Source organism: Numenius arquata, chromosome 4, assembly GCF_964106895.1.
Source record: "Numenius arquata chromosome 4, bNumArq3.hap1.1, whole genome shotgun sequence".
Lineage (NCBI taxonomy): Eukaryota > Metazoa > Chordata > Aves > Charadriiformes > Scolopacidae > Numenius > Numenius arquata.
The window spans coordinates 70954469-70967935 of NC_133579.1; the positions used below are offsets into that span (position 1 = coordinate 70954469).

Sequence of the window (13467 nt, forward strand, 5' to 3'; positions counted from 1 at the left end):
GAAATAGCTTTTCTGGACCAGAGATGCAGCAGTTCCCTACAATGTAGTTGTTCCTCACTTTCGGCGGTGAAACCAACATCCTTTGCCTTTCTTTCCTATTTGAAGCATGCAGCATGACTGCTGGGGTACATCTGGGTACATATAGAGCAATAAAACCAATCTGATTATACAATAAATGGTGACCCAGCCACTTAGTGCGGCTGCTGTGTGCATATTCCCATCCTCCAGCCTCTAGTCAGTGTGTTGCAGAGCAACCTGACTAGCAAATTGATTAGGACTTCTCTTGTGAACCTTTTCAGCTTACTCTCAGTAGGTGTAAGGAATATATGAAACGTTTTCATTAGGGAAAATAGTTCGGTTGGGGAGAAAATATGTTTAGTGAGGGTTGGGGTTTTTTTATATGATTTGAAAACATGTAATATCTCAATCTCAAGACACAAAAATTTGAGGGACATTGCCACATAAAACCTTAGTTTAAAAAAAAAACCTGTTTCAATCAACTTTAAGATTCCTAAAGCTACAATTAAACCTCCATGAGTTTCTAAACCCCTCTTTTTCTGTCAGAAGCCATGTTATACTAACCAGCACTAACCATTTCAATTTCTAGAGCACTTAAGTAAATAGATGGAGACCATCCTAGCATTACTGCCTAATCTGAGAAGAATATTTAAATGAAAGCAAGCACCATGGGCAGTGATAGTCTCTCTAACTTTCCAAATTAAATTGTTAATTAAAGTTCAGTACTATTAATAACATAGCTAGCTAACCAGTGCCTAATTATTCTTATATTATTTTTACCTAGAAAATGCACCTTTTTAACTGCAACATGGACGCTAGATGTGAAGATGAATATTACTGGAAAAATACAATGTCAAAAGTCACACTGGTATTGAGAAAAGGGAGAAGAAAAGAACTATCTTTTCTGTTACAGAGTTTTTCAGGAGGCAAATAAATACCATTCTAGGTGAAGAAAAGTGGAGACTTTTGGGTGATAGTATTCATGTTGAGTGAGAAGAGCTGGGGATATATCAGCTTTTTGCTGTAAGAGGAAGGAGAGGCAATACTGAAGATTTCAGTAAGTTAAATATGAGTAATATAAGTAAATATGTAATGCAGTAAATAGAACTATAATATCAAAGTAGTCAAGGGAGATCAATGATCGTGTATCAGCAGCCTTCAGCAGTCCTGTTTGTTTTGCTTATAGAAACATCCATCTAAGGATGGCGGTACAAGGTGGCTATGAAGAAAATAAGTTTTTGCTCTGTAACTTTTTCTGGAGAAGTGGCAGCCAGCAGCAGAGGCTGGCAGGGGAAAAAGGTTGATTTGGGGTAGTTTGCATAAACCAGATTGGAGTGGAGTGGGCATATCAGCACCTTAGTGAGAGCAGATAAAGTTTAAAGAAAAAAGAAATGAAGAATGTTGTCCATGAGAAATCATTATTTATGGAAAAAGAATTGAATACCTCTAGAAACAAAAAGTTGAAGGAAGAAGGACTAGTTCCTAAGAGGAACGTGTTCCTAAATTTCACTGTACTTGACACAAAATGAATCAAATCGGTGTGTTCCCCCCCCCCCCCCCCCCCCCCCCCCCCGAGTCTTTCTAATGTATTCCTCACTTAAAAACTATACGGTAAGTTATGTAGCTTTATCCAAGGTTATGGTGGTGCTCTGTCTTAATTAAAAATTTCAAAAAGCTGGTGTAGTCATTAGAGTGATGTATGAACAGGGTAAATTTTATGTTTGTTGGTAGTATAATTGGAGTGTTTGCTCAAACATATGCACTGTGTATGTCCCGAACAGAACTCTGTGCAAGATCAGGATCCTAGAGGGGAGGCACAATTTACTACTTATTTGGGTAAAAACCAGAAAATTAATTTTAAGTACTTTGAAATTTATTTCTCTGGCTTCAAACTAAGGGCAAAATAAAAAGCAAAGGATCTTAAATTTTCTCTTAAAGTAATTAAATTCAGACCAATGATGTTTATGGTGCAGTAAGTACAAAATTTAGACCATTGGCTAAACCAGTGCATGAAGCCTTTATAAAGCCTTATCATCACCCAAGTCCTGCATTAAGGATAAAAGTAGTTTGTTCTCCTATTTTTAGACTTCTGCCTAGGGCATGTTTCACACAAAAAACCCCATAGTTTCCTTTAAAAGCTGCCTTTGATTACTAAATAGTTTTGCTTACAAACTGCACCTTTTCCCTTAAGATGCAGAGGCAAAGCTTTTAACACATTGATAAATGTCCTCCTGTACTTCATACAGTGCTGCAGTTAAGAAGGTTAAGGTTTTGGCTTTTAAAAGAGGGTGTGTAACCAGAACTGTAATTTGCATTTGCAAATCCACATGATTTTTTACTGTTAAACAAGCTTTGGGGCTTAATTTAAGTCATCAGGGAGTGACAGAGCTGAACAGAGGTGTAGCAGGTATTGCAGCTGAATTACAGGAGCTATAAGCCACCCTTAAGGGAGACACACAGCAGGGAGGACCACTCGCTGCACAAAACTGTCAGCAAAATCTCGTAGAAAACAGGCAAATCTGGAAATAGTAGTGTTAGTCGGACAAGAAATAGATGACAAGTTTTAGGAGTATCTGCAAGAGATGCGTGATAAATTTGTCACTACCTGTGTGGTATATACAGGTATATTTTGAATGAGCAGATTGTAATTCTTCAGTTCTCACATAACTAGAACTTTGCTCTTATGGTTATAATGCCATCTGAAATTCTGAAGCGTTATATCCCTTGTATGTGCCCTTGCTTCTTAGTTAAAGCATATTAACCCTTTTTAATAAGTTCCATCGTGCTGTTTTCTATGCATTCTTCGACTTTTCAATTTTGTATATGAAAAGCTAAAACTTCTGTGTGGGTGTCAGCCAATGGAAGATCCAGTGTTACACTGCAAAGTGTCACCTGACCTTTAACACCTTCCCAAAAAGCAAATGCTGAGCGTTAAGCCCAGAGCAATTCCGGGCCAGGGAGGAGAACAGATCCTCATGGGACTATCTGCAAAAGATGTGCATGCAATTCCTTGCCTCGATGCATCCTCTCCAATGCTGTGGGTCCTCTCTGGGCTGGACTTGGTAGGTGGGCAGAGGAGGAGGAGTAGGTAGCTGCTGGGCTTGCAGCTGGCATAGCAACTACTCTAGAGGGTTTTTTTTAGGGAGGCCGTTGGGAAATATAGGAGCAACCCCTCCGGTCCCCAAGGGATTTTGGAGACTAGGACACTTGCTGTACACTGGAATTAGAATTTATTATGCTTTTCATTAAAATAATAGTTTTTAGTCACACATAACCCACTGCAGAAGAGACACATTATTAAGTATGGAAGGCAATTGAATGTCTGGAAACAACCTGAAGTTAAAAAATGGCCATTTTTTAAAAGTATGTTTTTGAAGGAAATAAACCTTCCCTCAACCTATCATTTAAGTGATTTATTTAGTCTTCATGTAGACTAGAATTTTAGACAGTATCTAATCCATCTGCTTATAGAGAAAGTTGTCATTCGTTCACCACCTGACAGAGAGAGCTACCCTGGGGGTTAACTGCAAGTTCTGGTGCTGTCTGAGGGAAGGGGCAGAAGTTTGTATTATTTCAGATTTTATACTCCTTGGCTGTGTGTTCACAAAGCTGTTTTAAATTCACTGCTAGGAGTCTGCCTATGTTGATGCTTACTGCAGGGCAGGTCTCAGTGATAGCTTGCAGCAATGAGTTCCACAGTTTTTCACCACTTACTGTTTGGAAAAGTATCTCTTATTATTATTAGATTTATGAATTTACTGTTTCAGTGGAGGCTCTTTTTCTCCTCAGATGAGGTAGGGTGAATAGTTCCTGTTCTACATTTTCTCCCTGCCACTTATTATTTTGTATGCTTTGATCATGCTCGTTCTTACTCACTTTTTTCTGTAAACATTCCCAATTCTTTCTATCTCTTTATTATTCTTACGACACATCTCTTTCTGATGTATCTTTCTTAGATGGGCTAACCAGAAATGAACAAAGTACTCCAGATGAGGCCGAATTATTGATGTACATAACAGATAAAATCCTGGCCCTGTTGAGTTGCTGGGAATTCACTAACATCTAAGGACTGAGGATTTCTCCTCGTGCTGTCACATTTCCTACATTATTCTTCCTCCCATTTTTCACATATTCAACTTCAAAATTTGGCAGCTGAGACTTTAATCTAGGATCCTACTGATTCAGCATCCTCCATTAAATTGCTGTTGGTCCTTAGATTAGCAGTGTAGCTCTGCGGGCAGGATTAGTTCCCTCCCCAGAATACTTTGATGAAAAGGGTCAAATTTGTCCTGATTCAAACCAGTTATGGAACCACTCTTGATGTTAATTTTGAACAGCTGAAACTGAGGGCAACAGCCCAGACTTTGAAACAATGCTGTTTGTGTTCACGGTGACCTTTAGCTGCAAAATCTGCTAAAATACATTTTTTAGTATATGAAAGCAAACAAACAAAATTTTTCCTGTGGTAAATGACTGTTCCACAATGTAATCTGAATATGAGGCAAAACAAGTCAGAGGGTTTTTTATTTTTTTTTTTTTACAGCATCTGCAAAAGAAATCTGTTAACTTCTGCTTCCTCCCCAGAAACATCTAAGAAATGTTCAGATTGTTGCTGGCTAATAAATACAGTAAATGAAATGTTAATAAATCACCAGCAATTTAGCCTGACAATAACATGGATTGACCACATTGATTAAATTGATTATGTTTCATATATTTACAATATGTAGACACAAGCCTAATTTATTTTCTGAAGGGTTCAAGGTAGGTATCACTGGTTTAAAAAAAAAAAAAGGCAAACCAAAACAATGGAGTAATGTTTGTGGTTGCTATCTGCAATAATCTAATGCTGACAGAGAGCAGTATTTTATTTAGTAATTAACAGTGTAAAGGGGAGAGAAGCTGTCATGTTGGTTCTTAAGCTGGGGAATGTGATGAAAGATGATATCTGCGATCTCATCCTTTCCACTTGTTTAGGATTGTCAGGATGAGAAATGTCAGCATTATGAAAGCTCAGCTCTGCTCTTGATATGATAAAACCCTTCAAAAGCCAGTCTTTCTATCCCTCTCCCCCCTCCTTTCTCCCTCTCCCTCTCGCACTTGCTTTTTTATTTATCCTGTTTTGTTAGATGGCAGAAATATAATTCTTTTCTTTCTTCCTATTATAAGCCACCATTTTTGTTTTATTATATGTTTCACAACCCCTAATGCCCCACTGAAAATTACCTTGTTAAATGACAGTGTTTCAAAGCCATGAATCCTTTCCACCATTCCCTCAGAGGTTTGAAACAGTCAACAGACTGTAAAGAATAAATAATAAAAAAGTATTGATTATTTTGATGACTGTGAGATTCAATTAAGTATTAATTTTGCCCTCCAGTGGACCTATCAAGGTATTCAAAAGGGAGGATTCAGCTCAGCTAAATGCGTGCTGAGTGCTTCAGCCTTAAATAGGGAGAAAATGTGTTTACCTACAGTATTTGAAGAGGAGTGCATTGATGCACAGAGTCCAATATTTAAGTGCTGTGCAAATTAAGCCCTGGTGACAGTGACATTGTTTTCAGCGATATGAGTATTGACTAAAGAAGTGCATTTGATGACAGCTTAAACTATTTGTATTGATTAACATTTTCATAGATTATCATGTGTCATATCAAATTCACTTTTCAGACATGAATACATTAAAAAACCCATAGGCAAACATCGACCAATGTGAGGACGGGACAGAGGGAACATGCTAACCAACCTACTCGCTCGCTGGTCACCTGTTCTCTGCATAAGAACCATTTAGGCATGAACTTTGCAATAAATAGCTGCCAGAGAGCGCAACAAGGTCACTTGTTCCTTTCCTTTTTTTTTTTGGTTTTTTTTTTTAACTCTGGTTTCGGTGCTGTCATGATATTATGCCTATTAGTTTGCAAACGGAATAATAGTGTGTGCTTGGAAATAATGCCTGACCCCCAAATGTCCTCAATGAGCAGAAGATAGAACAGATCCAAATCGTCAAGAAAAAAATTTAAATGTGTGTGTATATATATATATATATATATGTAATGCTTTACGGGGGATATAATGTCGCAAACACAAGAATAATTGCAAACTGTTTGTGTAAGTATCTTCCCTAATTTTATCTTTTAAAAAATGGTTTCTGTGTTTTTATTTTCAAAAGAAAAAAATGTGTGTTTGTGTGTGTTTATGGACTTTTAGGAGCATAGTATCCCAAAGACAGGAACAGTTACAAGAAATCTGTATCTCTGTTGAATGTATGTGGTGAAAAAGCTATTTGCTGCTGTGTATTTTCATAGAAAGGCTGGAATGGTAGAAACTGTGTATTTGATTTTGTTAATGTTGTACAGCTGAGGATGCCTCTTTAAATCACTACAGAGTGCTCACAGGGCGCTCCTCTTCCATGGCGTTGGAGCATACAGGAATTTCTTACTACGTTAAGGGCAGGGTGAGGTGTAAAAACATACACAGACACACACACACAAAAAAAAAAGAAGCACATCCCACAATTAAAGCTGTGTTGGTTATGTTGCTTTCATAGAAGTTTTTCTCCAAAGCATCCTGAATCTCTCACATGCTAGTTGAGCTTTAATAGGGTGGGGAGTAATGGAAAACTCATTGGATCTGTAATAGCTCTTCACTTGACTGCAGCCAGCAATAACAGCAGGAGCAGCCAGAGATAAGAGAGAGAGAGAGAGTGTGTGTGTATGTGTGTGTGTGAGAGAGAGGGAGTGGAAGAGAGAGTATACGCACACCAAAGCTGCCACTTTTTTTTTTTCCCCTCACTTTTTTTTTTTTTCCTCCCCCCCCATCCTAGGATCCAATGATAGCTGGACAAGTCAGTAAGCCCTTGCTGTCACTGCGGAGTGAAATGAATGCAGAGTTGAGAGGTGAGGACAAGGCAGCTACTTCAGACAACGAGCTGAATGAGCCCCTGCTTGCGCCTGTGGAATCAAATGACAGCGAGGACACTCCCAGCAAGCTCTTCGGTAAGTCTGTCTAGGTATTTCATTTCACTGCTACCATGTTGTCCGGAAGAGCAATCTCCCTCCGTTCTTTTTTTTTTTTTTTTTTTTTGTGGTTCGCTCAATTTTCTTGTAAGTACGAAAGAGTAGGTTGGAGCGTGCAGCTGTACAGCCCTCTGCTTCCATTGCAACTGGTTACCAGAATGACAGCGTCAGCCCTGAAAACTTTTGTCAACAGTGAACTTATTTTATGCACGTTGCAGACATTTTATGTTTTCTTTCCATCCCTGGTCTCTAATATATAAAAAAAAAAAAAAATGGGGGGGGGTAATTTTCTTGAAGTAGTTCGTTAATGTTTATTGCGTTAGGTGCTGATGTGTCTCATGCTACCAGCTTTTTCTAAAGCTGGATTAAACTGAAAAGTTGTCATTTTATATGGTAAAGATAAAGCTGCTGAAGAGACCCGAAACATTCCCATAGGAAACACTCTGTAGTGAATAAACAAAGGCTACCAAGGGTACTGCACATGGAGCTAATGGTTTTGGAATTTAAATTAGAAATGAAATATTTCTTCTAAAGCCTATGCCAAGAGAAACTACTTTATGAATCTTTGGTTATTTTTAAATAGTCTAAATTGTGCCAGATAAGTGTAACCTTTCACAAGCAAAACAATAGCAGCCAGAGTGGCACTCCAACACAGACATCTGTCATTCAAACGGATGACACCCTGTAAGCCAACTCAAGCAACTCTGATCTCTAATCAGAAAAGGGAGCGGAGTTGTTGAGGCGCGTGCTTGAGTGATAGATGCTGATAGATGTCTGAGCTGGAGCAGCACTGTATGGTACAGAGTGACATTTGGGGTTTAGAGGGACTGCTCTCCTCAAGGAGTTCCTTTTAATTATTTCCATTTGTGACTTCAGACAAATCTTAATGCTCTGTTTCCATTTCTTTATTTTACATGATCCTGGAGGTGGAAGTTGAAGGGAAAAATATTTTGTTTAATGGCAATGCAGCTTTAAGGGAGAGAGAGTAAGAGCCCATTTTCTAAGATTCAAGTTTTGATTTCATAATCTGTAAGGAAATCTGCAGCAGTGTTCAGATTTCAGTATTCCAGCTATAGTAAGAGCTGCAAGATTTTTTTTTTCAAACAAAAGAATACATGCGATTTTCTTTTTAAAAGATCTTTACCCCTTACTAAAAGATATAGCACAAAATGTTTTACTAAACAACTTCCTACAGAGATGGGAAAATAATAGTTTAAAAATCCTAAAATTTAATTTCTGGATTACAGTAATGACCATTACTGAATATCACATCCATTTTTAAGCACCCTCTTAGTAATCTTTGTTTCCATGGAAAGCATAATTTCCATTAGTAGTTTGAATGTTCAAAAAGCATATAATAATTGTTTTAGTCCATTTCATCCAGGAAAGAACTGTAATGTCTAAAATTCAGAGGGCTGTTAGTTGTCTAGAGTCGTATAAATATCTTCAGCTGTGTTTATGTATTTTATGTGCTCAAATGTTTAGGGTGCATCTATTAAATATAGCAAGGCATATACAAAACAAAAAAAACCCCAGACTTTTAATTTGAGGATAGTGAAATGTCTGTTTGGTTTTAGATCAGGCAGGTCTTGTAATAAAAGGCATGATGTTTTTCTGAGCCATTGTCACTTGGATGCTGTAGAGTGATAGTGAAATACACACAGACACTTCGATTAGAGTTGCCGTGTGGGTTATAGAAATGATGTGCAACAATATCTTGTCTCCTTCTGAATTGCAAATATAATTTATGTCCCTAAAAGCACTAAGGAAAAAGCTACAAATTAATATATTGTGCTGTTTCTATTGGTGAGTGTAAGAGGTTTTCTAGCCTGATTCTTACACTGCTAAAAAGGTGTTCCCAAGTAAACATAAGTAGGTGAAATAGTTCAGCTGCCTCAGTGTGAACTTATGTACCATTTATCGAGGTTCTGTTACAATTATGACAGATGTTACAGATCTTTTAGCAGCAGACCTTGTTGGTTAATTTTGGTAACTTTGAGAACATAAAGGACAATGGGGCTCTTTTGATATGTTTGAGGATCAAACTGAGCAAATTTTAAATAAAGATGGTTAGCCTTTACGTCACGGATGCATCCCTTAAGATAGATTTGCAGTAAACATTTAAAATAATTAAGTGTAGTTTTGTTTAAAGCTTTGATACATAAATACGATGCACAAATATGGAGCGTTATTCTCTAGCTGCTTCTTTGTTTAATGGTATGAATAGCATGTTAGGAATGTATACTTTGGGCCTTTCTTTTTAGTTTCTGACATAAAATTAAATTATTGGTAGACTTATTGACACGTGATGGCAGACAGCATCTGACAACTTTCTCCTCCAATTTTCTTTCATGTGATCAGAGATAATAATTATTATCTTTTCACAATATAACATTTAATGCACACTGTGTGAAAATTTGCCCAAAATCTGTGAAGCAGGAGAGGGAGGAGCGTTTTAGAAAGTCAAGGGGAGGAGACAGGTCCATAGGGAAGAAAGTTTTTCTACACTGCTGCTTTCACGTTTTTTGAAAAATTTGTGAAAATCACATACTGATTGAGTTGGAATGAATGACCAGCATTTGAGTGTCTTGTTGATTTTTAGCAATATTTTACGTGTCTTATTTTCAGATAGATGAACTGAGTTGAATGATTAGATGGGAAGAGCTTTCTTCTTTCTCACCGGACAAGTTCTGCTTAGCTTCTTTTGATGGATGGGTTTATTTCTGCATTGCTCACCTGTACCTTCTCCTAAACTCCACCTCTTTTTCTCAAACTTCCTTGTTTCCCTATTTCACTGTGTATGATAGAAACAGTGGGTATTTGCTTTTTGATTTTGGTAGCAGATAGCACAATCATAAAAATGGCACTTCTTTAACAGCAATCCCTGCTGCAGGTGAGGAAAAGGCAGGAATACAATTAATTATACTCATTTTTGACTTAAGAAGATACGTAGTAAAACTTTTGTTTCTCTTCTGGGTGCTTTGCTATCAGTGATCAAGTAGGTGAATGCTGCAGCTCCTTGGGTCTCAGAAATACCAGTATGAGCTGGGATCAGTTTCTGATGATCTACGATAGCTCCCACCTGAAACTGGTGCACAGGTGTCTGGGAAGATGCACTTTGTCACTGCGGGGCAGTTGTTACCTGTGAGGGATGACAGGAGCAGCTGTGATTAGAGGGGTTGTGCTTGCTTGTTGTTTGCCTGCTTGCTTTCTCTTGGTGGTGGGGGCGGCTGGTTTTTGTTAGGTTTTTGTTGTGGGGGTTTTTCAGTGGGTTGTTTTGTTGTGTTTTTTTGGTTTTGTGTTTTGTTCTTTTTTTAAAGAAGAGGCTGTCCTGTAGTCTGGGGGTTTGCATCTGCTATATTCTGCTTGTGTGCTTATACCAGTGGACTCTTGGGAATCTGCATACCTACGTGCAAAAGAAATTTGAGGCTGAAATCACGTGAAACAAAAAAGTAAAAAAAAAAAAAAGGTGAAAAATACTTTCTGAAGTGCAAAATGTTGGTAAAGGACTCTATCCGGAAACACATTAGCTCAGAAGTAGTTTTGAAGTGTGCAGTGACCGCAGCTGCAGTGTTTCAGTAACAGAAATCCCAGTTTTGCTGAGCGAAATTGCTTTGCAAGAGGTCTTATGGTGTATTAAAATTTTTTATTCTTTTACTCTTTAAACGATTTATGAAACAGTATCTCCTATTTTAATAATATGGTATAGTTAAGGAACAGAGAAACTGAGTCTGACGGCTGACGTTGCTACTGGTGTCATTTTCAGATCAACTTGTCTTACTCTGCAATAGGCTTCAAAATAGTAACTCCGGACAAATGCCACAGCTTTTACTAGAGGAAGCTTTTGTTAATACCAAGTAGTAGCTTCACTTGAATAAACACATTGGGATTTGACCCTAAATTAATTAATCCTAGTTGCCAGTTTATACAATATGTTTAAAGAAGAGTAGAACAAGTTATGAAGTATTGGTCTGAAACAATCTTAGTAAGAAAAAAAAAACCTTGCATGTTCAGCTTTGTAATGTTAAAACTGTTGAGCTTCAGAAGTTGGTATAGACATCAGGGATATACTGTGCATAAAGTAAAAATCCCAGGAAAGAAGTGGCTAATCCAAGCACCAAAAGGCCCTGTGGACTGAGGCTGGCTTTCCTGGAGTTAGATCCAGTCCATAATTCATCCTTAGTTGAAGGTAATTTGTGACATAATTAGATGATGGTAAAAAGAAAGCTGGCAATGCACCTGCCCGTTAAGGTAATTTTGTTCTATTATAAAAAGTTGCTTTTTGAGATCGAGCCTGTAGCTCTACACATCAAACTTACTGAAATAAATAAAGCTCTAAGTCTTTAGTGAGTGCAAGACCAAGCCTATAATTGTGGAGCACAAGTGTTTCCTGTTTAATAATTGCAGGACAGTAAAAAATTGACGGCTAGCCTATTTTTCTTTTTTGTTGGCAAGGTTTTGTTCCAGTGAAATTAAATCTTAGGTTTTGTGTGCTGGATCTGAAGACTGTGGTTTCATTTGGTTCACTACCAGAGTTTTTTTGCTTTTTTCATAATGCTGTGTGTGCTTGAAATACGGAGCAGCGATTTGCGAGTTAAATGAATCTGCACGCGTTTCCATAAGCAAGTGTTGATTCTCAAACCCTTGCATTGGCTTTGGGATTTTGTTTTCCTTTCCTATATTTTCACCCCTGTTACAAAACCACATGCATCTTTCTATAGAAGCATACACATACGTGCTGTAGCAGAATGGGGCGGAAGTTGTTTCTAGCTGATGGCGTTTTGTTAGTAGATCTCTTGTATTGCTCTTTAAGGAAACATACATTTTTCCTATTTTTTTAATTTTAAATCCGAGTTGATGAGAATTTATGGCACTGGAGTCATTTCAGTTACAAAGGATAAAGGACTAAATTGTCTTTTACCTCTTGAGACAGTGGTCTCTGCAGGTCAGAGCAGAGGTCATTGCCAGGTTGCTGTGAGGAGGCTCACATTATCATCATTAACAGCGTATCCAGCCTGTGGGGGGAAAAAAAGGCCTTCAGACGAAGAGCTTTCCTTTCATCAGTGTATTTAAGGATGATACTCAGTGTTTTGGTTATCTTCAAATTTTAAAGGCCTATAAGATCTGCCCATCAGGAAAACTTTGATAAGGTTTGGTAATTTCAGTGAAAGAAAGCAGAGTGTGTTTGTCACTCTTGCTGCATTTTAAAGCTCTAGTGAATGTTTCTATTCTGATAGGGAAGTTCCCGGCCCAAATGGTCTCAATATTAAAACAAGAGCCGCCTTTTAGTTGCAGCAAACATTTGAAATATGTGTAATCTGCATATAAAGATTCCTGTCTCTTCACATAATATTATTCAGTAATTTCCACGTTGTGGGTTGCTTTGTTCTGAGACACTATCGTTTTTCCATGCTACCCGTAAGGGCCATAGGACTGATCCTGCTAGTGCTTGGGTGTGTGATACTTTTATTAAAGCAAGTTAGGAGCATGGTTTTACTAGGAGCATCATTTCATCACAGAGACTGGGTGAATGAGGAACGCTAATGGCTGGCACGTTTACAGAAGCAGGTCATTATACAGGCTTGTAAATTCATTTTCTAAAATGCAGTCTTGCTCAATTAACGAATAAGTTTTCAAAGAATTTGAAGATCTGGCTGTGTGATTGATTGTTATTTATGAAGGATATGTTCGACGGGAGCATTTTAAAATAGGTGTTTGCAAGCAGTTAGGGACTTAAATAACTACTCTGAATAATGTTATTGTTGGATTCCTTGGCAGAGCTCTTACTGAAGTCAGTGGGGGATGCACTTTTGAATAGGGAGTAAATGCCCATTAAAGCCAAAAAAGATGTTATGACTATTTAAACACAAAGCAGGATGCAATGGTAAGATAGAAAATCCATCCTCAGCTCAGCGTTCCTGCTGTGCCTAGGTATCGCAGGTAGCTCAGGCAGTGGTGGTACTGACGCTAGCACGTATATTCCAATTCTGAGGAGACTGGAGTCTTACTCCTTTAACCTTCGAAGAAAGCAATATTGGGGTGACAAAGGGCAAATATTGCAGCCCCACTTATAAATTCCCTTGGTTGTATGGAAATAAATCAGTCTCTTACTGCTGTGCCTGAATTGTGGCAAAGACAGCCTATTTAAGAAAAGCAAAACAAACAACAAAAGCTATTTTGAGTATGGTGAAAGATAATTGTGGGGTTTTTTTTTAAACACAATTCTGTTTGTTCTCATGAATTTCTAATTACTTCTTTGCTAAATATTTTTGAGCTAAGTGTATCTTATTTGTTTCTTAAATTAGGCTTGAAGTCTGATTTTTCTGTATTTATATGCAGAATAACTAACCTTAGAGGCAGAAGGAAAAAAAAGAATGAAATCCTAGTATGTAATTGGTATGACTGAATGACAAATAGTTCATTTTTAATTAGT

At 37.7% G+C, this 13467-nt stretch overlaps 1 protein-coding gene across 1 annotated transcript in view; it reads left to right on the forward strand.

The window, feature by feature from the left end:
• Positions 1-13467, forward strand: part of POU6F2 (POU class 6 homeobox 2) — a 321130-nt gene that overhangs the window by 54851 nt on the left and 252812 nt on the right. The window contains exon 2 of the mRNA XM_074146710.1: positions 6842-7013. Coding sequence (XP_074002811.1) covers positions 6842-7013 — 172 coding nt within the window. The remainder of the gene's footprint in view (positions 1-6841; positions 7014-13467) is intronic.